The sequence below is a fragment of the Acanthaster planci genome, linkage group LG03 (genome assembly GCF_054643075.1).
Source record: "Acanthaster planci isolate LZ-2023a linkage group LG03, COTS_SCS, whole genome shotgun sequence".
NCBI lineage: Eukaryota > Metazoa > Echinodermata > Asteroidea > Valvatida > Acanthasteridae > Acanthaster > Acanthaster planci.
The window spans coordinates 25,685,454-25,709,788 of NC_141779.1; the positions used below are offsets into that span (position 1 = coordinate 25,685,454).

The 24,335-nt window shown below is 38.9% G+C and overlaps 1 protein-coding gene across 5 annotated transcripts in view; it reads right to left on the reverse strand.

The window, feature by feature from the left end:
• LOC110981065 (nuclear hormone receptor E75-like) overlaps positions 1-24,335 on the reverse strand; it is a 36,990-nt gene that overhangs the window by 10,426 nt on the left and 2,229 nt on the right. Inside the window, exons 2-3 of one of the 5 annotated variants that reach the window (XM_022238258.2) lie at positions 24,116-24,193; positions 954-1,064 (exon numbers count right to left, since the gene is read on the reverse strand). In XM_022238258.2, the coding sequence (XP_022093950.1) occupies positions 954-1,064; positions 24,116-24,124 (120 nt within the window). In that variant the 5' untranslated portion in view covers positions 24,125-24,193. Of the gene's footprint in view, positions 1-953; positions 1,065-6,229; positions 6,757-12,149; positions 12,570-15,661; positions 15,893-24,115; positions 24,300-24,335 lie in introns of those variants that run through there. The other 4 variants (XM_022238256.2, XM_022238262.2, XM_022238260.2 and 1 more) reach the window with 4 other exon arrangements.

Sequence of the window (24,335 nt, forward strand, 5' to 3'; positions counted from 1 at the left end):
AGTTTGGTGTATTTTTGGCAGTAAAGCTTTTAATATGTAACTTCTTTTGAAACAATTTGTTTAATCTACAGTGACCTTCCTCTGTACTTTATCCATGACCATTATATCCTAACATCACCTGATTTATGACCCTGACAATGATTAACAAGATAACAACAGGCTCTGTCAGTTATTAAGGTCAAATGCAGTGCTATCAATCCAGTTACTGGTATATAGCAAGTCATTCACCTACCCTACTCCACACACTGAATTCACAAGCTATACATGATACAGTATGTAAATCTAATGGACGGACTTAATTGTCTGAATGGGGTCAGAATGGGTGACAATTCATACAGCAATTCTACATGTAAAAAACTTTCCAATGGACTCACAAAGGTCTTGATTTTATTCAAATGTCAACTTTCAATCACCTTTCAAAAGTCTACTCATATTTAGAAGGGTTTCTGTTTCCAAACTGCATGTTTTTGTAACATATGCCATTAGCATAAACTTTCAATATTTCTCCAATCACTTCTCTCTTTTTCTCAGTGTTCTGTCTTTGTTATTCAGTTCAGATTCAACCTAATTCACTTTTAACATTGTAAAACACAGTAGCAGATTTCCAAACTAGTCCAGAGCCTTTTCTGGCCAAATTATAGTTTACTTTTTCCTGCAGTCAGAGTACTTCAGAGGCTTGTGTTAAATCACAAAAACAAACATCGCATATTACTAACAATGACAACCAGCTGCAAGTCTTCAAGATTTTTTCATTTAATCTCATAAAGAAAGAGCGTGCTCAATTATTCGCTTTGATGTACAACACTCCTAACATCTTAGTGTAATGAGGATGAAAAACATTTGAAGTTCATGCTCCTTCTGGTTTAATAAAATAGCTATCATCTGCCTTGTGTGTTGTGTTTCTTGTATTGGGTTACCTACGTATCTCCCCAAATTATTGCCTGTAACATTACCTTGCATCCTTCACATGCATGGACGCCATAGTGAAACCCTGATGCTTTGTCACCGCATACACGACACAAGACAGCGTAACCATAACCCCCTGTAATCACGCTCATTCTGCCCTGCAAACCAATCAGATGGAAAGAAAAATAAACCATCATGATGTTATTCTGCTAAACAAGCCAACTGGCAAACAAATCCAGCTGTAATATTACTTTGCAAATGCTAGAACACCAGCCTACTGAAAAACTTAATAAGCAAACTATCAATAGTAAGAAATCAAAGAGAATACAAAAATGTCAAAACAAAGTTCTTTAAAGGGTACCTCTTTTGAAAACAAATTAAAGCCATGTGAAGCAGTAAGCTGTCCTGTTCAGAGGTAAAAACCACATTCTGGAACTGTTCCACTGGACGTTTTACTGTGCCTGCTACGGGTAACTTACACCAGCTTCACTAAAATCTTCTGCAACCACTTCGGGCTTCATAGTTTAACATCTTAGTTGCAGTATGTCTACAGGGACATCAGTTAACTGTGTGTCCCCATTGGATTTTATTTTGTTACTCTACCAGAACACAGTTTTAGAAGTTGGTCTTTGCTATGGTGAAAGCTCAATCCCAGCTTTTATAAGTGCAGTCATGAAAATTATTGTATTACATCAAGAAATTATTCCAGGCAATTTGGGGTACATACATGTACTTGAGACAGAGTTTTAAATTTTGAATGCAAATTGAAACAGACCCTTTTGGTTAGTTTAATAAAACTTCAACTTGTGTCAAAATGAAAGACTGCTCAGACTCAACATTAGCTCGGGATTTAAATTCAGTGACTGACTCACGTTCACATTGCATTACTACTGTATTTTCAATAGTACAAGAACCATACTGTAGGTCTGTTAATCATTATATAGACCCTATTCTACAGTTCACAGGAGACAAAAGGCAGCTTCTGACCAGGTAAAAAATCATTATTATGGCTTCCATGTTGTACATTTTAAACACACATAGTTACCATGTACACAAATACATGTACACCAATTAATAAACTGTACAAGTGATACATGTAAAAGTTCTATAACAAAGTCAAGATTTTGAATGCACTGCCCTGAAAGATGCAAACGGACATGTCTTTTAGTCTTTACAATAAATTTCTGCTGTTTTTAGATGTGCGCTTGTGTAAAGGCTCAAATCATATACTGTACATTAGGCTCTTGGATTTGATGTTGGGGAACTTGGAATGAATTTCAGGCCTGACGGACCTTGCATGAATAGAAAATTTATTCCAAGCTCACACTTGGAATCATGTCTGCACTTTTTGGTATGGAATTGAGTCTCTGTAACAACTGATTCTATTTTTCATCTGTGAAAACTGTAACTTTACAGAAAACTTTAGAAAGCATGCAATCACTTTCAGGAAAGTGATTAATTTGACACCAAATGTTGGTTTCCCACGTTTTTCACGATGCTGTTAGCACAACTTCCAGATGTTACTGGAATAAAAAGAATAAAAAACCTTGGAAATCACTCAAGCCACCCTTACTAAAAACATACAATCTGAATTTGCTGTTTGCTCAACAGCTAGCGGTAAAGTTGGACATATGTGCAGAATGACACATTTAAGCAAACTTCCAGGTCACTAAGGTTCAATGCCACACATTGGAGCTGAAAGTCTACCACAAGTCAATTACTCAAAGGGCCACTCATCAAGTGCTTTTGCAAGAAACTATTAATTAAATGAAGACAAAATGATCCTGCATCATCCGGTACATGAATGACACAGATTTCCCTTAAATTTAAGAAACGGATGTAAATTACTGGTGTAATTTACTGGGTACTTAGTTGCAAATGGAATATGACAGCATGATGGGTGGCCGTTCGGAGCAAACATACAAAGAGGACCCGATCGTTAACTAACTTAACTTTTGCTACACTGTCAGGATTAAGCAAACATGCACTATCTAATCCACTACGGTATTTATGCACATTATGTCCTACAGGGACATCAATAAATTAATATTACGAATTCATAACTACCTAAAACAATTCACCATTCCTACTGATCAAGAGCACATCTCGTCACTGACAGAGAGCACCAGCTGTCTGATCCTAAACACTTTCCTGGTGTCATATGAAATTAAGACTCCTATGAAATATATTTGCTCATGAGTCCCCATTTTGCAAGTTCCAAATTCACATGACACTGGCTCATCAAATTCTGGACAGCCTCATGCAGTACACCCCACACGTGCAGCAATATCCATATAAGGAAACTGTTTATGACTACTCCTGAGAGGCACATCCCATAACATGACTTTTAAGGATAGAACCTGGGGGGGGGGACCAAAATTGTTTTTTGGGGCACCCAAAAAGATAGCATGTACATGTAATCTTTTCTGGCCTTTCTGAGGTGTAAGACCACATATTGGGGCTTTACACACTTTTTGAAGGAAGGGAAATATTTATGAACGAGAATGTATACCGGTATCTGCTTGTTCATTTAAGACTGGCTCAGGAAAATGCCAACTGACAATGTCCCTTACCCTTCAGCTCAGGCATTACCAATGTCTATTTTCCTGATCTGGTTATAACTACAAGCCAAGCACATGTCCAGCCATCAAATCACAAACACTCTTTCATTAACTGTAGGTAAATCTCTTCATGGAGGCTTGGTAAAACAATGAAAGTTGCTCAAACTACAGAAAATGTGATCCTTTTCATTAAACTTAAGCGCCATCAATACAAAGACAGAAAACAAAACAGTATTTGCAGAACTAAAACGTTCAGATGAAAGATTTACTTTTGCAACTTGGCACAACTAAAATTTGCTGCCAGTAGCACCGTAACATGTCCATTTACACAATGTAGGTCAGACTTCACAGTTTATGTGCATGCACTTTCATCAACTGAGTCCATCTGCATAAAACTGCCAAGGAAAATTTATCATGGATACACCTAGTTAATGGAAGCCAGTTGTTTCAACCAGTAATCCAATGTGGGTTAAGTATAAACTTATGGGTGGACTGACAAATGCCCAGGAAACGCCAAGTGTTATTGAAGTAAGCCGTCCACTCAGGCTAGACAAAAAAAGGTACATTAAATGCAACACACACACCACAACCTTATGTTTTATCAATTTTGTCCAAAGTGACTGCTGTGGAAATGTTGGAAATTGGATTCAAATCAGTCCAGTTGCCAATAAGCTTACTTTTTTCTCCAATCCTGTGGCTGAACCCTTCAAAAGCAGAAGGGGGTGTCCTGCACTTACTGATGGAAAACGTGCATTAAATAATACCTGGTGAGCAAATTGAATTTACGGACTGCCGGTGAACCTGATGAAAAGCAGTCCTTCTGCGGGAAAGAGAGTCTCATGAAGGAATTCAAATTGACCTAGTTTTTGCGGACTAGGCATATGAAGCCAAGCAAGCAAGCCTTGGTGACAGTACACTGAGTAAGGTAGCAGCTGTTTGTATATCAGGCAACTTGGTCTGTATGCCAGGCTGAGGGGAATTCTAGGAACAGGCTGGGGCCAACTATCTGGGTCACAGACACTGAGACTAGGCTGGGCAATTCATGGGGATGAATGTATTATGGATTATACACCATGCATGACAGTAACAATCCCCAGGATGAAATAATGCAGTCATGGGGAATGAGTCTAATACTTGGCTTACAGACAAGAAAAGGGAGACTGAGAATTTAGGATGTAGACAGGTATTTGGGAGGGGACATGAATCAAGACACCATGGGAGCATGGATGACAAAAGTAACATCTGAAAAAAAAAATAACACAGGAGAGAAAAAGAGATGAATAAATATTGTACCAGAATAGTTAAATTCGTTGGAGGACAACTTAGCTCATGGGCAACAATTTAAAGGAGAATCATAATACAGAAAATCATGAGAGAGACAAACTTTGTCTTAAGGAGGGTCATAAAATTTGAAATGGAGCACTGAAATAAAATCAACAAGGTGGAAGAATTACAGAAAGTGAAAATGAATTTCTGACAAAAATTATCAAGTAATTTAGAAGACACACTCGAATTTATCTAGGAATTTTACAAGCAAGGATAAATGATTGTAAAAAAAATTTGGTTCATGGGAAATGCATTTTTAATGAAGATAAAAATGATTTTTCTAAAGAGTTTTGTGACTTTTGAATGGGACCATTAGACAAGATCACATCTAAACAAATAAACTAATCAGAGGAAGGGAAACATTCTGTTGAACCAAATTCCTCAGTCAATTAAAGGCAACTAACTATACATGTATGTCACTCCTCTTTTACAGTACTGCTCACATGCTTTGTGATTTTTCTTTTCCTGCCAAAAAATGCCAAGCCCTAGTTCCGTAGAAACTGGAGCTCAGAGTGACTCGGATTATACGGTCGACAACCCTTAAGGCTTATGAGTTTGTATTTCACATGGCCTAGATACACTAATCCGTCTCGTCATGAAGTAAGCATGGCAACTCAACAGAGAACCTAGACAAAAAAAAGAAGTTTCTTTGCCATGGCTGTCTCAGGTTTAGTTTCAACTGCTTAGTTCAGGAATTGGAGGGGGGGACGTGACATGAATCTCTAGCAAAGGCTTTACTGAGAGGTCAATGGCAGGTAGAGGTGTCGGAGGGATTATGGGTCTTGGGCGTCTTGAATTACAGAGTAAAGTTATTGAGGCTAGCTGTCTATCAGGCTGGGTGTAATATCATTCACTGGTGTACTTTTGTGTTATGAGTGGCTCAGCAGGAGACCAGAGAATGGCAAGTCTGTGCCAATTATTAATAAACTGTTTGACCTGATTTGGTAAATGGACTGGGATCACAGCATATCCCTGCGGATAGGAAGGGGATGACTGATGGAACTGGGCTACCGGTACATTAGTGTGCCTCAATGTTAGCAGGTCTAGGCTAACACTTTGCACTTGCCAAATATTGCTGTTTACAGAAAGCATTGCTGTATCATCAATTGTTTGAATGATTTATCTCAATATACATGACACTACAAAGAGTGTAGTATTTTAATTAAGAGAAAACATTAATTGTAAGTACCAGTAGGGAGTTACATGTGAACATTTAAAAATTACTGAAGATTTATTTCAGAAAATGCACATATTGCTTACTAAGATTATTATCCGACTTTTTGTTCATTTTTCTCCTGGGGGCAACTGTACATGTACAACATGTATGTCCTGAACTTCATATTCATTGCAGAAGCATCAGTTATGATAAACAATTAGAAAGTGACTTACTTAAGAAAACTTGTTCACTAAAGATCAGAGGTCAGGTACGGACTTACCTTACACCGTGGAACAATATCTTGGAAGGCAAAGTTAAACTGCTCTAGGTTTGTCACCACACATGCAAACAACAGCCAATTCAACAAGTTGCAAAAATGACTGTCAGGATCACCGTATGCTGAGACAAACTAAGCCAGACCCAGAGTTCCTCAGAGAAATCTGTCTCCACTCCGAAGCACAAAAACAGCCAAACCGCAAGAACCAAGTGGTACGGATACGTAGTTGCCCGCTCTCTCTTGTTCTCTCTGCAATCCAGAGCACTAGCAGGCAGTGTTACCACAGCCAATGACTGAAACCACTGCTGCCAGTCATTTACATGTACTTGAACTAGGTGACTTGTGATTAAAACTGGTGGCCTGAATCTAGCTTGACCTCCAAGTCAGTAGGCACAGTACCTTGTCGTGAATCCACATAAACTAGTAAGTAATCGACCTTTGGAACCCAAAATATTATGACTGCATTGCCTACATGTACGTGTATATGAGGAAAACCAGATCACCCTGTGTGTGCGGGTGTACTGGACTGGTTTAGTATGAACCACAGCTAAACCACAATAAACTTTACTTCACCTTTTGCAAAATCACCTTTGAGCCTAAACTAAGTTATGGCTTGCATAGGTCATTAGGTGTGATTGCTGATAACACATCAACTGCCAGTGGTTTATGAAGAGCCCTATTTGGGGGCTTTGAACTGAGCATGCCCACCTGATAGCAGTACACGTGATTGCCTGTGCGTGCGAACACAAAAAAGGGAAGACAATTTGTACTTTAAACTGTGTCAATTAAACGATATCATGCAGACAATTTGCGTCATTGCAGGCACAGAATGTAGACATCATCAACCCCTCCATATTGCAAAATAGTACCAGGTGAATTAACTTCTCAGCACATCAAGTATCAGAAGCATGGATGTCCTGTTCCTTTTGACCTACTGTCCTTTCCATTTTCAACACGTACTGGGTATCTCATCTTGCCAATGAGGTCTGGCAAAATGAGACAAAAATAATCAGGTGTCTAACATGCACTTTTTAAACTTTTAATACTGATCCAAATTTTTATATGACCATGAACATGTACCTTTCACAAAGTTAGGGCTTAAATTGAAATAGTCCTGTTTCATTCCATTTCACAGTGAGACCTTTTCACTCATTGAAATGTTTTGGGTCTAATTATTGGCCTCATGTATGTAATTCAGAGAAACGAGCAATGAAGCATCAGTGGAAAATGAACAAATTTATTCATCAGAACATCACACAGAATAAAGGGACAGGATAAAGATGAACTGTTTTATTTTCTTACGGTAAGTTTCTACCCCTTTTTGATGTGAAAAGGGCATGCAAGTCAAAAATGAGTGAAAGGGTCTGGCAATACCCATCTTCACCTCCAAGCCCACCCTGATATAACACAGCAAACATAACTGTGAAAAAATCACATGTCTACAACAAATGCATCCCATCTTTCATTACTAGCAACGCCCCCTCCTGGGGGCCAAACACTGGACAAGGTGACAAAAGCAAAATAAAGAATTGCTTTAAAAGCATGAGTCGTACTCTGACACACATTTGAACCTTGCACTACTTTGCTTACAAAGGCCCATGTGATTACAAGTGTTTGTTTTTCACATCAAGCATAGCTATCTTGAGTAATTAAGATACAGAACACAAGCACTCAGCATTACTTGTGGACATCAACGATTCACCTGTTCATTCTTTGCACATAAAATGCAAAACCTTTCTACAGTTGGCACATTTGTGTAGTACTAAAGACAAGTAAAAATGAATTGATGTACACTAATGTTGCAATCATGTCACTAACTTGACTGAATAACTTCAAGTTGTGCATGTTATTTTGTGTTATACATTCAGATGCTGGTACTTTGTATTACTTTGAACATGGTATATATTCGTTTCAAGAAATCAGGTAAAATGATTCATGATTTCACACAAATTTAATCAAAACTTTATTTGGGGGTACCTTTTCTCTTACCTACATGTACTTCTTTTTAATACATACCTGTAAATTTTAATTCATTTGGTTAAAAAATTTCCAGAGTTCAAAGAAAAGGTTCATTGTCTTAGTTCTACATGGCTTATCAGTAGTTCTACATGTCTTAGTTGTATGGCCAGCTGATCTACCGGTAAGATCAGAAACATGTCACGCACACACACTCCATTATAATTTATCCTAGTAGTGACAGCTTAGCGCGTGTTTAACTTTGAAAAACAAAGAGATCTAGAACGAAACAAACCAACTCTGAACCTCTAAAAATAGAGTCACACCAACCGATGAGCGAAATATACAGATAAATACGTATACATAAATATAAAAACCGGGTCAGAATAACTGCCTGCCTTTGTCTTGGCCTAGATTCTGGCTGACCCACTTTCTCTGATCCATCGGCCTCACTTCATCCTGACCTACTTAAGTTGCGACTGAGTGGCTAGCCAGCTTTTACTCACTGGCCGAGGGATGCTTGTTACCCGCCACGGTAACTTCAGCTGTCTGTAACTAGACCAAGGCTCTCCACTACTACGCAAGGGGGTGGGGAGGGGAAAGGTATGCTTCATGATGTGATTCTGATCATGTATGTATGTAGGCTGCGGTGACAAACATGCATCGCTCTGGATGGATTTGCTCACATGGGTGAGCATGCGCATGCATGCCGCGACGTATTATTAAATGAGCAACGTGCATTGCTCCAGCTCATGTGGGTCTTTATCAGACAGCGGTAGCTGGAATTTCTAGGGCGGGCAGACAGCCAGGCGGGAGTGATTATTAACGTGACCTGATTTTTTGACCTGATTTCGTCTTGGCTGGTTATCTGATGATGAGGGGTGTTCACGTTATGATCCACCACTGCCGAGGGCTGTTTCCGATTTATATTGTTTTTATCGATGACAGGGATTGGCAAAGCCAGGGTGGCTACAAAAACCATTGTTTGGTAAGAAAGCTGAGGCTCCACTGTCATGCACAAAATGGAAGTAGGTTAATTAAACATACATGTACATGTACATGGAGAAGACTGCTGTCCCACTTACATGTACTACTTACTAAAAATCCTTCTATGTACATGTACTTAAATACATGTACAATTACTGTTTGTCTTTCTCAAGTGTTGTCACTTGAAGGGTTTTCAGCCATATCCTAAAAGTTGTACAAGTATCAGTAGATGCCAGTTACCATCATGTGACCAGAATTATTTGAAACAAACAAACAAACATACATGTACATGTAGAACAGTAAAGAGAAGAAAACGGAAGTCCATGGTCATAATCCTTTAATATTAAAAAAGAAGAGTTTTTTTACTGCAAACACAGCGTGACCACAGACAGACAGTTGGACTACCCAATTGTTTAGACAGTTCAGAAAATGAGGTCAGCTAAGCTCTAGGTTGTTGACATGTGTTACTGTACACCCACAGCAGGACCATGCCAGCGTGCTGTGCCATGCTGGTTTTGTGCTGTTATGGCCGGACCACTGTGCTTGCTGCTCTGTGGGTACAGCATTCATTGTGTGTTTAATCACACTCAGTCTTCTTGTACACCATTAGAAATGGCTGGCACATACATGTACTGTTGGCTTGAAACTGGGCCTATTAATTCAAAGGAAGGTGGGAGATGACAACATCATTAACTGGACACATGCATGATTGGTTCCCTATGCCATAAAACATATCAATTATGTTCTGCATGAAATGTTACATGTACAGCTACATGTACACATGAACTGTAACAAATACAGCCATTTGTGAGCAATCATTGGCCAGTGCCATGTACATTGTACATGTAAATGTACATGTATGTACATGTACCGGTACAGTGTACAAATGTATGATTTGGTCATGTTTCAAACTTTTAACATTCATTTGTGCATGATACAAGGAAATTAACTTAAAAATTAAATGATGCGTTTAATTCGTTTGGCCAATATAACAATGAAACTAAAGTAAACAGTTCATCGATGGAATTCAAAGTCAATCTGTGGATTACACAAAATTTAATGCAATTAATCATATTATTAGCTACAGTAATAGAAATTTGGGTAACTGACCAACCAACCAATGGACCAGCTTGACCAACCTACAATGTACGGAACATGTACAGGCAACAACAAAGAAACTAAATGACTTCCACCAATCAACCAACCCACCAGCCAGTCAGGCAACACAACATTCAACAAAACTATCTAAATGAACAAACAAAAACTGTGGGCCGAACCATCAGATAGCAATCAAATGACAAATGACCAACAAACAAACCAGCATGATCAACCAAATGAATTACAGACTGACCAATAATCAACAACAGAAATATTTTATATGAAAGCAATGAGTTATAAGATTTCAAACTTAAATTAATTCAAAATACTAACTTCCCTTCCAAAGCCTACTTCGTTTCCCCAGTTCTTTATAGTTCTTGCCGCTGTGTCTCATCATCTACATGTAAGCATTGCCCTAGATCTGCCCCAATGAAAGCCAAGGTCAGCCTTCAGTATCTCCCGCCAGCCAGCCAGCGTGGCACCAAACGGCTTCCATCAGACATGTAGAGGAGACTCTCCTAAGCCAATTATCCACCAACTCAGCAAAAAAAGCAAGATCCTCTTGTTCAACCAAACAACATTGATAATATCTCAAAAAAAGCACCTTGCATAAGATACTGACCATTATTGATGCTTGAAACACTTTTGACCCCATAGGGTTTTTCTACCAAAATGTTTGTTATAAAAACTACATGTATACATGTATAAAATGTCCAAGAACTATGGGAAAAGGACTTTTTTCCATGACGTGCAAAGGTATGAACTCTCTACATAAACGTCAATTCTATTTTGACAGGGAATTTGCCTTTTATTTTTCAAGTGGATAACATTTTGCTGGTACCTTTTTTCTAGCATTTTGAAGAACAGATTTGTAAACTGAAGAAAAGCTTAAACAGGGGAGGAGCCAAGATTTTTTGGTTGGGGATCAATTTTTTAGTTTCTTCAATAACTACAGTAGGTAGAAAATGTGGGGGGCGGCCAAAATAGCTATCTTTTCAAAGGTGGAGGTACATGTAATACCTCCTCTAGTTCTAGCGGTAGCTGCCATTGGTAGTTCAAACATTGATTTCAGAAAATGGAAAAAAAAATCTCATGAGAATCATCACACACAAGCATTCACACAAAATGTTGTCTTATATTATAAAATAAAAAAGTCAAAGCAAATTCATTGTTTAACTGTGACACTGCTGTAAAGACACTATTACTATAAGTGAAAGGCTTAAAATTATGTTTATTTTGGCAAAAAATTGACAAATCTCTGGCAACACATTACTTTAGAGAAAATGCTTTTAAAGTGCAATACTATTCAGTCATGTGATGTACCCGCATTAGTTTCTAAGCATAAAAAAAACTTCCAGAAATGCAGGCATCTGATTTCGGGATGAAGCTATATTTTTCCTCTTGCAAAGAGATGCAAGCTCTCTGAAATTATACAAGAGAGGAAAAACATTGGCCAAAGTAACAGTCCAGCTACAGGTACATACATGTAGTTAGCAATAACCAAACATTATAAAGCATAAATTTACAATGAAACAAACATGAAACTGCCAACAAAACAGTTATGCTTTTACAACTTTTTTTTCCCGATAACTGAAATGAATCAAATTTAAACCATTCGGTGTAAACTCAGTTGGAAAAGTGGTCTGTGGTGGCCTGTTGTATACATTTCAAGTTTGACTGTAAAGAATGGTCAACTTGAAATGTGCCCATCTTGGACACCGCTGATTGACATCATTTAATCATCATGGTCATTTCTACCACATCTGATGTCAAAAACACAGCTTTTTTCAAATTCACCATTAAAACTGCTACAATTTAATTGAAAGTTGAGAGACAGATACATGTTAAGGTTTACACATGTATGTTGAACTTGGATACTCACTGATATCTGCAACTCAGGTACCACTTTACCAGAAAACAAAAACTCAAAAACTCTGTTGTACTCAGAGTAGGTGCAGGACGTACATGTAGAATGATGTACGAGCGAGAGAATTAAACCATCAACTAGCTGATAAGCCTGTCCCACTCTCAATGACAGAACATTCCCCTTGAGCAGGCAACAGCTCAGTCGGCTCAGAAAAAAACTACCAAATCTAGACCAAGAAGTCGCCAGAGAGAGAGAACTTCAGTGCACACAGGTCGACATCATCACCACAAAGCAGCAATGGGCAAAAAAAAACTGTCCAGGGCAATACAGAGAAAAAACCCCAAGCAGCGAGGCAAAGGAGAAAAGTGAGACAGGTCTTGCGTTAATGGTGTCAAGCGCAGTGGGGATTGGCCTATATTTCCCCCCACGGCTCTTCCAATCGCTGACCCAGTTTTGGAGGGAAAACATTTCCAGTCTGTCTGCGCCTCAATCCGGCTGGAAACATGAGATGCTGTATATGTGTCACAGACGGAAAGAAGCCTGGCTGGCCAGTCATCTTTGTCTGATCTTTAGAGTGGCCAACCTACTGGGATAATGCACACTCCACATTATCAATAGTTTGATGGCCAGGCTATCACTGGGAGAGTTTGAAACAGCCGGGATAAATTTAGCTTTTTACCAGTGAATGTGCCATATCGCGTTCTGCTCCTTCTAGCTTGATCATTTTTCTACTCCCTGTTCAAGGTGTGAATGAAACCTACATCCCGCATTATGTAGGCCATAAACAAACTATTTAATTCCCAAACCGAAGCTGGTATGTTGCCACTATTTATGAGGACGTTTTCATAAACAACCTGTCTTGTTTATTTATGGCTTGATCATAATGTGTTTTAAAGTGTTGTGTGGTGATTTGTTATCCCATAAAAATGGAAGGGCTGCTGAAATTGATTGGGTTGATCCACTTTCAGCAGGAAGGTGAAAAGTGCAACTGAGATCATCCTTTCAAGTCACAACATCGCTGGATGGGTGCCAAATAATCAACTCTGAAACAGTCCCCAAAAGTGTACCCATTGTAATGATGGATAGAAATTAAAAAGCCTTTTTAAAAGGAAATGAACTTTTCTCAGAATCACTTTTGGTGTATCTCTGTACTCTTCTTCCATGTATGAAGAAAGTTTGACATCTTTTTTGAGTTACATGAACTAAACAGTGCACTTTTTCAAACATTAAAAATTGACCTAGCATTCCTGGACAAGTGAGGGCGCTTTTGCTTTGATGTAAATCCAGGAAGACATGGTTCAGGTTGCATGTTTTCATGTTCAAATTGTGAATCCCAAATTTACTATCTGGGAACATTTCAGTGAAGAGGGTCTTTGCTGGATTATTTCCATATACTTACACAGCAATAAATTGCCAAAGAAAATGAAATCTGCCATAGCAGAGGTTAAAAAAGTCTAGAGATTTTTTGTGCACAATTCGGTGCAACGTTGAGATTCAATGCCTTGGATGACATCATAATTCTGCTCATGAATATGCAAATATGTATTTGCATAAAAACCAATAAAGCATGAAAATATGTGTTAAAATTGCAACAAAAAATTTAAAATGAGGTTAATTGAGGCAAAGAGGCAATTTCAAGGGTTTTTAGTAAAATGTATAAAAACATTTCTATTTCCTGGTTCCTTTAAAATGGGTCAGTCTGTGCCTGTCGAACACAGATAGCGGTATAATGTAAGCACATGTACACAAAGTTTTCCTTACTATTTAGTTTAATCATTGGGAAATGTTCGACAAAAGAAGCAAAACAGTTTAATGCATTTTGCAGATCAGATGTGGCATGAATTTTTTAAATTTTTAAACAAAAACTAGGATGATTTATGTACATGTGCATTGGCACAAGTTGACTGTATATTAACAATAGCCCCTACTAATAACAGAAACAGATCATGTGCAACAACCTGCCTGTGTCAGTCTCAATAATTACTGGCACAACACTTGGCTGCGATTACGAGTACTACTGGTACATGCAGTGTTTAGTCAAACGGGGCATGAGTGTGGGCATTCACATTCAACCAGTTGAATTTTACTAGCAACAAGCCGAAAGAAAGGGACTGGGGGGCAAACTACATGTACATGTATCTAGGCATTATAAACTGACAGGGTTTAGGCGCAACACTAATGGTCAAAAACGGACGAGAAATTTTGCCCATGTTTTCAGAGAATTTGACAGTGCCTACTGAGCCAGGCTACCTGTACATTCTGACATTTGTCTGAAATGTGGTCACACAGATGAAACAAACAGTAGCAAACGAACCAATGTACACTGTCTCACATACTGTACAGGCCTACACATACCATGTAATTTTGATGTATTATGATTAGTTGCCTGTGTACAACACATGTACAGGACACTGCACAATAATAATAACATACATGTACACTGTAGTACTTTTTACCCATGTATGGTACTGACTGAATTAATGACAAACCAAATACGGGTAGAGTACATGTACATGTACGTGGGTCAAGGCTACCGCACTTGGGGTTGAGCAATTGAGGATGGGCAATTGAGGATGGGCATTATGGGGTCTCCCAAATCAGCTTACAGTACTTCAGTAAGATTACCTTCAATTGACAGTGCTTTGGTTACAGAGTAATGTGAACAGGATCAAAGGGATTAACCAAAAAACCTGCATTACTGGAAAGAAACAGGATGTAAAGGGTGGGCCTGAGTCATACATATGACACTCCGACCTACATGTGCAACTGCTTGACTCTATCAATACGAGTTACATGTACGAGCCATGTTTAAGTCTCAGCAGGTGTTACCCGGTACGCGGTATGTTAATGTGCATCAAACAAATTTCTAAGAATACATACAATATACATTGTACATACATGTATGTGCAAACGTACATTTCCACAAATGTCAACAATCCAAAACAATCTGTGAGAGCAAATTAATCTTTTGACATTCAATACATCCATCCAACTAGCTCCATGCTACATAGGTGATTTTGCACAATGGTAGAAAGGCATTGTGGGAAGGAAAAAGGTTCAATGTTTTGTCCTTTTTCCTTCCCACAATGCTTTTCTATCATTGTGCAAAATCACCCCTGCAGTATTTGCGATTTGGCTGATGAAGATGTGCGGTACCGGTACTTGTACTCCATAGGTGAGCTTACACATATGCAGTAACTCTAAGAATTCAAATACTGAAAAAAAGCTCCATGTGCCAACATGCTTGCCAAACCTCTTTCAGAAGAAATACCAGTATAACATACCGGTACAGTGTATGTATAAAGGTTCCCACTACTTAAGATTAAATAAATGTACCTGCTCTGTCAGTGTTGAATTTTGTCAGCAGAGTAAGCAATGAAAATATGTACATACCGTACCGGGGTATAAAAGCATGACTTACAACTATGTAACAAACATACATGTACTAGGAAAATCATAAATTTTTCTGAAAATTGTGTTGGAAATGATGTTCATCTCCACAAAAGAAGTTTCACTGTGGTTCTTACCTCTTAAATGGCAGACTCTTTGAACTCACTTAAATTGTGCCCAATGTGCTGACATCAAGATTCTACACCATAGCCACACAAACACTAAAATGGTTTACTCCCAAAGTGGATGACACAATTTAAAATGACACACACAATAAGATGAAAGCAAAAGGACAGTCTAGTTCTGGTAAATAGGCTTCTAGTGTGTACACACACTAAGCAAAATGTGATTGAAACTCTCCCAGTGTCATGGACCTCAAGCAACACAATGAACAAGTACAAGTTGGTTCTTCTTTAACACAAGGTCGTCAGCCTACCTGATTGACCTATATAAACCTATGTTGGGCTTTTCCTGCCTGGAAAGATCAATGCTAGCTGTGTGCTTGTTGAAATAGGGCACAATTAGGCCAGACTGTTTTGAAGTTCTGTTTCTTTTGGCATTGGAAATTAGTTTTTCATTTTGTTTGGACTTGTGGTGGGGTAGGAAGACAGGAAACACCTGCTGTTTGCTACAATTAATATTAAGAATTCTAGGCTATGCAAAAGAAAATGAGATGTTCTATAAGAAAGAGAATTTAAAAACCTATGGAAAGAGCTAAAATATCACAAAAGTACATGTACTCCTCATGTGGCCCAGTTTTTATGTTTATGACTCATGACCACAGGGTTGGGGGTTTGAATCCAGCTGCTACCCATGTGTTGTGACCTTGGGCAAATCCTTTCACCCAAAGTTACACCTCTCTCCAGCCTATATATAGTGCCAGTATCCTAAGTAGGTAGGAGTGATGGACTAGTGGGGAGGATAGAGATCTGTATCATATTTCATGCTGGGGAAACCAGATAGTAAGGCTGGCCTGATGAGCCACAAGAAACACACCACTGACAAACCTGTCAAGTGAAATCCAGTTTGTTGTTACCGGCTGATAAGCTATACTTGTATAATTGAACAACATGTACAACAAGGGCCTGATACCGGTACGTCTTTGTTAAAAATGTAATAGAAGCTTGAATACACCTTTTTACCATGTGCATTCAACTGCTCCATCCCTAAACCAACGGATTTTTGGGAATTCAAAAAGAGGCAATTATAAAGTACAGAGTTGTGTGAGAGTATTCAGTCTAAGTGAACCACAAGAATCTAAACATGTATGCATGTCACAAGTTTGCTTGGGTTTTGAAATATGGTGATTGAACAAGTGAAATCAGAGATACACATACTGTACACCCCAAACAGCACACAAGACTTTGATATGGCCTGGCCCACTGAAAGTAAAAATTGGGTCGAGTTGTCTTTTGTCAGCCAGCAGAGCTTACGTGTGTCAAGCACCTTTAAGTCTGCCAAGGGTTGTTGCACAGCCGTCCTTGGATGTTACAGGCTGATTATTAAGCCCACCCCCACTCCTTACAAATGCCCTAGACCATGGACTCTCCCTTCCAAACACCCCCTCCCCTCGAAACCCAAAACCTGAAAACAAACAGCCTATAAAAACCAGAATGCCCTTGTAAATACCAGAGGGGAGAAAGAGAAAAATTATACACGCCTGGCATACAACATCTGGGGCACCAGGCGTAGAAATTGGGTCAGTGACGTCAGAGCCAAGCCTGTGATTGGCTGGTGGGGATACCCAGCAAGGTCATGCAAGGTGGGCAGTGGCGTGAAATGGCAGGCAGTGAGTTCCCCTGTAGGCCTGATATGGATTTCACCATTCAGCCCCAACTTCTCAGTGATTTGTAAAAACGTTGTTTGCACCTTTGTCAGGGCAACACATGTTGAATGTCATAATTGTAAGGATTTTTCTCTCCTTCTTCATTTACAATGATTTTTTTCCAACCCTTCCCTTCTACAAATGACTATATTTAGTGTTGTTTGGACAACTGATGGCAGCGTTTCACTTCCCCCCCTTTTTTTATGAAAGTACCAGAGAATCAATTTGGTTTGTGGCAGCAACACTGACAAGTATGGTTCATGAAGGCTGTGTGGGTTCACTGACCTCACAAATGTACTATTCGAGGAAAGAGCAACCAGTGTCAACCTAAATGAGGTCAGTTAGCTTGGTGTCATTGGCACAGGTGACATTATAGGTGATACTTCAGGGGAAAATGGGGCCGGGTGACAAACTGCATGGCATGCAAAAGAACAAAGTGAAGGAAAAGTATACTAGAAAAAACCTGGAGTCTGATGTTACCACAGGAGATTGTTGTGAGTTATGACTGACAGTACAGTAGGTCAGCTAGCTGAAAAGAGCTTGCTGGATTTGGTTTGGTCAGAAATATAAATCAAGTGCTGCACGTGTGTACATGTACCTGTCCTGGTTTAAATACTGCCACATTAAAGAACTGTATGCCTGTGTTAGCTTATAAAAGTAATACCGGTACATAACACAATGCAATTTTGCTTGTTAACATGAATTTTAGGAAGGAGTTCAATTTAGGAGCAAAAAAAAAGAAAAGAAAATTTAAATACAGTCCGGTAATAATTTGAACGCAATTGCAATTTAATGAAAAACGTTTTCACTAGCAGCAACTTTGTATTGGTGCAAGTGCATGCCAATTTCAGTAAAACATTAATTCTTCTCCCTGGAGAAGGTACATACATGTAAATATACGATACATGTACATGTACATGCAGTGGCATAGCACCTTACAATTCGCCACTTCCTGAGGAGTCACTGAACAATTGTTTTCCACAGAATTTACTGACATAACAAGAGGAGATGGACTGAGGATTTGACCTGACCATGACAACCCCCATAAAAGGGGGGGAAACATGGAAAAGGAAGAAATCTGTTAGAAAGCAACTATCTTTCTGTAAAAAAAATTCCACACAGTCCATACCTAGACAACTGCTCTGCATACATGTACAATGTATTTAGGATAATCTGCCTATTGCAAAAACTGTGCACTTAGTATGTACTCAACTTAGTGGTATGGGGATCTTTTTCTGCGTCAAATACATGTACATGTACAATATACATGTACATGTACCGCTAACCATGAAAATGCAGTTCTCAAAACTACTGAAGTACAAGTAGAGAGTCCTCTGCTATTTTCATGTTCTTTTTCATTTCGATATTTTATGTTGCTTGTAGTCAAGCCAGGATCAATTAACAGCCTATTCTAAAGTGGAAGCATTCACACATTGTACCTCCAGTAAATCATTTTACACGTCAGTATTTGGCTTGCTGCCAAAAACCTCCTTCGTCAGTTCACAGAGCAACAGCTGCAGCAACCGCTTTTTTTCAAGAATTAAGTTGGTTTCTAAAGTGTGCATTGGGCCACAAAAAATTAATACCAGATGTGACCTTACTTCTTGAGCCAGGAGGTAAGGTGTACACGTACTAATTGTGAAATTTATACATACATACCTGTATGTAGATGTAGCAATTAGTGAGTCAACTACTGAACTGTAGTGAATGTGGCATTCTTGTCATAATTCCTTCTCAAAAGTCAATATAAAAGGAAATAAACGAGACCAAAAGGTTGTAAGAACAAACATTACAACATGAAATTCTTAAGTTTGACTAAAAGGAATGGTTTGCCTGTTTTTAAGAGAACTAGGACTTGGCAAGGCATTCTGTTTCTCTCTGCGATGGTTCATGAGCAACTTCAGCTTAGATGGTGATGGGTTATCTCTAATCACCTTGTAATGCCCCCCACCCCTTAGTAGCCCCTCCAACCATGCATCACTTGGCACCTTACTGGCATATCTGGGCCACAGCGTGTCTGGCAAAATAGGCCAACCAGTGGGGGGAAAAAGGACCCACTATCAACTTGAAACAATCTCGGCCATGTGGTGGTGAAGAGCGATTGTAAATACACGTACGTGATTTGCAGCGTGAGCCTGATCTACAGTACGTGTAGAGGGGCACATGTTGTAGGAAACACACAGGCAGGGACAGGAGTACTTCATTCTTTCCTCAGGTTTTACTTTCTCATTGAGTTGACCTAATTCAAGCATCAAGCTGCCGCCCTATGGCATGACTACGTGAATCGTTCAGACACTCATCTAGGGGCACCATCAAGGCCACTGGTGTGTGGTGATGCCAATAACTGGGCCGGAAGAGCACCCTGGTACTATGGGCTGTGTGTAGCATGACTAATGACATTGGTCTGTTGATGGATGAATGCACTGAGTGAATGATGCCCTCCATAAAAAAAGAGGAAGAAAAAGTAGGTTTACTTGGTCAAAGAAATGAGGTTGGGTTCAATGGTGACAGCATCTGTATGGCGTACGTGCATCTAACGAACGGGTGGAACTGGTTCAATGAATTGCCAATTAACATACTCTTTTTTTCCCTACCTAACCTACATTTCTCTTTTCCTCTCTCTCTCTGTCTTTCCTAACCTACTTTTCTCAGCTGAGCAGAAAAGCTTTTTATCAAAAATAAATGATGATTTAGACGGGGACAAGTAGATGTAGACAAAGTACATAAATTTAAATCCTTTAATAATTTAAAGCCCTGCAAAGTAGTTTTCTACACCACTTCATTTCTGAAGACCCAAGAGAACAATTATCTCCCCTGCAATAAACAATTTTAAAAGCTGGTTCAATATTTCTAGTCACCTCTCCTGTCTTCTAGAAGTGAAATCAAAGCTACATTTACAACAGCACAGAACCAGGCACTTTTCTTCAGCTACAGCTTTTCACCTTGGCACTCTGATGTAAATTAACCAGAAGCTGCAGGGTGCAAACTAACTAATGCCAACAAAGAATTACAATAACAAAGAAACATCACCTTAAGAGCGGCGCCCTCTCCTAGAAGCCACCTCTTTGTGAAGTCTAGGTGGAAACTAGTGTCAATTTTGCTTGGTTCTATGACACTCAGTTCCTTCTCTACAGCTCTGACTGTGCAATGAAAGGCCTTAATTAACTTTCATTGTTCTTTATAAAACAAAACAAACAAAAAAGGTCAGTCTTATTAAAAGGGAAACTGGGGATTTCTACATTTTTATGCTTGCATGTTTTACTAGTACCGCTACTGTACATTGGAAGTCCCACATGTTACACAAAAAATACAGCTTCATAATGTAGAATATGCATACATGTACATGTAGAGAGGATTTGCACAATTCTTCTGATCAGTCTTGCACTTTTGCTTGCATTATCTGTGCACATGGAAAAACACGTGAAACCCAAGAAAACAGGCATCACGCGTGCAAACACGTGTACAGCATGTACATGTACATACATGTAGAGTGTACATTATGATGCAGTGTGAGTGATTTCCATGAAATCAGGTTTGGGACGAAATTGTGAGATACATACATGTAAATACAGCCACCAAGGAAATGCAGTCTCTTACTCAAGTCTGTTATCACCTAAAGGGAAGATACAGAACTAAATGTTCAGGCGCCCCCTCCTTTTTGTTGAGAGGGTAGGCATTAGTGCCAACAGTCTGGGAATCCTTCAACCTTTATCGTATGTAACTTGTCTCCTATTGGTGCCATCCATTATATTTCTATGTACATACATACACATGTACATGGACATGTTATTTCATGTGCCATTCATTTATTTTTTGAAGTAATTTTATAACATATTTTAATTTTTTTGGATTACTAATGGGTAAATTTTGTGCAATTCTCACATGTATTTTATCTCTTTTGATGTACATGTAACTATCATGTGTAAGTGAAAATGTTTACGAAATATGTACAGTACATTTACCTACCTAAATGGCAAAATTTGGCTTCTAGCACCATTTGGGAATATAAATGAAATAATCAAAAGAAATCATTTTTTAATCATCTTTATTCAATAGACAAAATTATAGCTAGGCTGCGAGTACATGTACATGTATGGTGCCATCCCCCCAATCCATCACAGTACACTAACGAACCTGCAACAGATGTGACAAAGTGTGTCAATACTACTTACACTGCTTAAATCATACATGTACCTTGCTTCACTAATTGTCAGTTACCAGGTACATGTACCTATAGAAGTCTCATGCTACTCAACACTTGGCAAAACATGAGTGCAACCATTCAACATCTTGTGTTGACAAATAATTTGCAAATGGGCAGGTTGATGGTTTGAAATCAATGACATGGAGATCTGTGCTTCATGACATGACCGTACATGTTCATTTACTGTGACATAATTTACAGTATATTCATGTACATGTACATGTAACTGGGATTTTAGGGGGGGTGCACAAAGGGGGCACCAGCATCTTATGGGGGGCACCAGCATCTTATGGGGGGCACCGGCATCTTATGGGGGGCACCAGCATCTTATGGGGGGCACCAGCATCTTATGGGGGGCACCGGCATCTTATGGGGGGCACCAGCATCTTATGGGGGGCACCAGCATCTTATGGGGGACACCAGCATCTTATGGGGGCACCAGCTTTCAGTGATGTGGTTTTTGGGGACAAGCTTTTTTAGCTTTGTTCAATATCCAGTTTTTTTAGTGGGGGGCACCTGGGGGGGGCCACCAGGAATTTGTGGGGGACACATCCCCCCCGGGTCCCCCATGACTACGCCCCTGTGTATGCGTAAATGAGACCCACTCATTTTAGTCCATACCACACCCAACTTACTGTACCAGTCTACCCTTCCGCTACCTCAAGAGTTATCCAGATGCAATGTCCCAACATTAAAACCCTTCAAAAACAAAACACACTTCATAAAGTTGCCCACTGGACAAAATTCTACACATTTTGCAAAAGATATTTCTGCCTATGTACCCAACTTGAAAAATTAAAAGAAAGATATTACACATACATGTACCAAAAAAAGAAAACAAATAACCAGCCTTTCTCCAAAACTAAAACAACCAAATACAAGAGAAAAGACACCCCATCTGTACCATTAAGATACATTTCTGCCCTGGTGCTTGGCTGAGGCATTTTGGCTCTGGCCAGCTAAGATTAACAGACAGAACGAAGGTCATCAAGATTCATCAATGGGCCCAGACTAAAGCTACTTATCAGAGAGTGGGATGGCATCACATGGCTCATCCACGTGAGTACTGCACTGGTTTTACTGTGAACTCTGTGTTTACGCTCACAATACTAAGCATACACAATACCTTCAATACAAATACGGGCACCGTAAGGAAAGACATTGTGAAAACAATACCAAATGCTGTACATATACCGGTACATGTACATGTACATCTAGAAGAATATGTGCAGTCAGTGGGTCAGGGGACCCAGGTCAAATCTGGCCAGCTTATAAATTTATCCAAGAGTGAAAGCTGCTGAAAATACATGTAATTTCTTTTTAAAGTAATACTGGCAATGGAAATGCCTGGTACTGAGTATTGTGTCAAGATTTCAGGAGCTCTAGCAGCACTTTTTTCAATCTCTTGTGAATGACTGATGCTTTAACAGAAGGGAATGCAGTTAAAAACTAATCAAAATCAAATGCTTGAAATACTCAGTTTCAACAGTGGTGTATGCATAAGAATAAAGGAGACACAAATCATAAGTGTAATTCATAGTAAAACAAGAAAAAAAATTGATAAATTTGCAAATTTTAAGATGATGTAAAACTTGCAATTTTCTGTGACACTGACTAAAAACTTTCAACAGAGATGCGTTCTGAATGCATTCATTTTAACAGATGTGTCAAACAAACAAAATTATGAAATTTTCACCTTTAAAGTGAAACAAATTTTTATTTTAGAAAATGGGAAAAATGAAATGCGTTCTGAATGCATTCATTTTAACAGATGTGTCAAACATAAAGATTATGAGATTTACACCTTTAAAGTGAAACAAATTTTTATTTTAGAAAATGGGAAAATGTGGCAACTTTGCACTGAAAAATCTTAAAATGAACTATCCTTTGTCATAGTCAAAAATAGGCCCATTTCTTGCAGTAAAAACAACTGAACTAAGCAGGCGATGAAACTGAGCCACTCTAAATTTAACCAAACAATAATTGCATTTAAAGTGTTTGCTGAAAAGAAGATAGTGTGCAGAAAGACAACATCTATGGAGTGACATAACTTCAAATCAAGTAAGATGTCACGTGGAAGGCACACGTGTTCGGAGATAATGAGGATAGATGAACAGGCGATTTGAATTGGTAATCTGAAAGGCCTAAAAACAAACAGGAGACAGGCCCTAGAATCCAGTCTGTGTACATGTACACACAAAACAATAATAACTGCACATCCAAATCATATTGTACATGCACAGCAACAGCTGAACTCATACAATTTATCAGCATACATGTACATACAAATGTACTTTAACTGCCAGTGTCTATTTTGTTATTATGTATTTTAAGCAGTTCTAATTAAACTGCTTGATGCCCCAAAAGTTGAAAGAAGGTGTTTAATTTTAAACAAACTTTGTTGAGGAAGTGAAAAATACTGCCCTCGTCCCATCTCCACAAAAAGGGAGGTTTTTATTACCAATTACATGCACAAATATTGAATAACGAAACTGAATAGAAAAACAAATTAAAAAGTACAGCATGCACTTTACTTTCCATTTAACATGGAAAAAAACCTACCTTTGTCATGCTATCAAAAGACCTGCCAGAGCACAGCAGACAGAATTGGAGAGAACCCAAGTCCTTTAACCAGGCTAGCTGAATGAGATCAAACAGGATGGCTGGGGTAAGCACAATACACCACCAACAATAGAATGAGGACTTCAGGGCATTCTCATTGATGTGTCACAATGAGGCGAGGATTCTGAAAGGTCAATGACATCATCAAAAGCTAAGATTT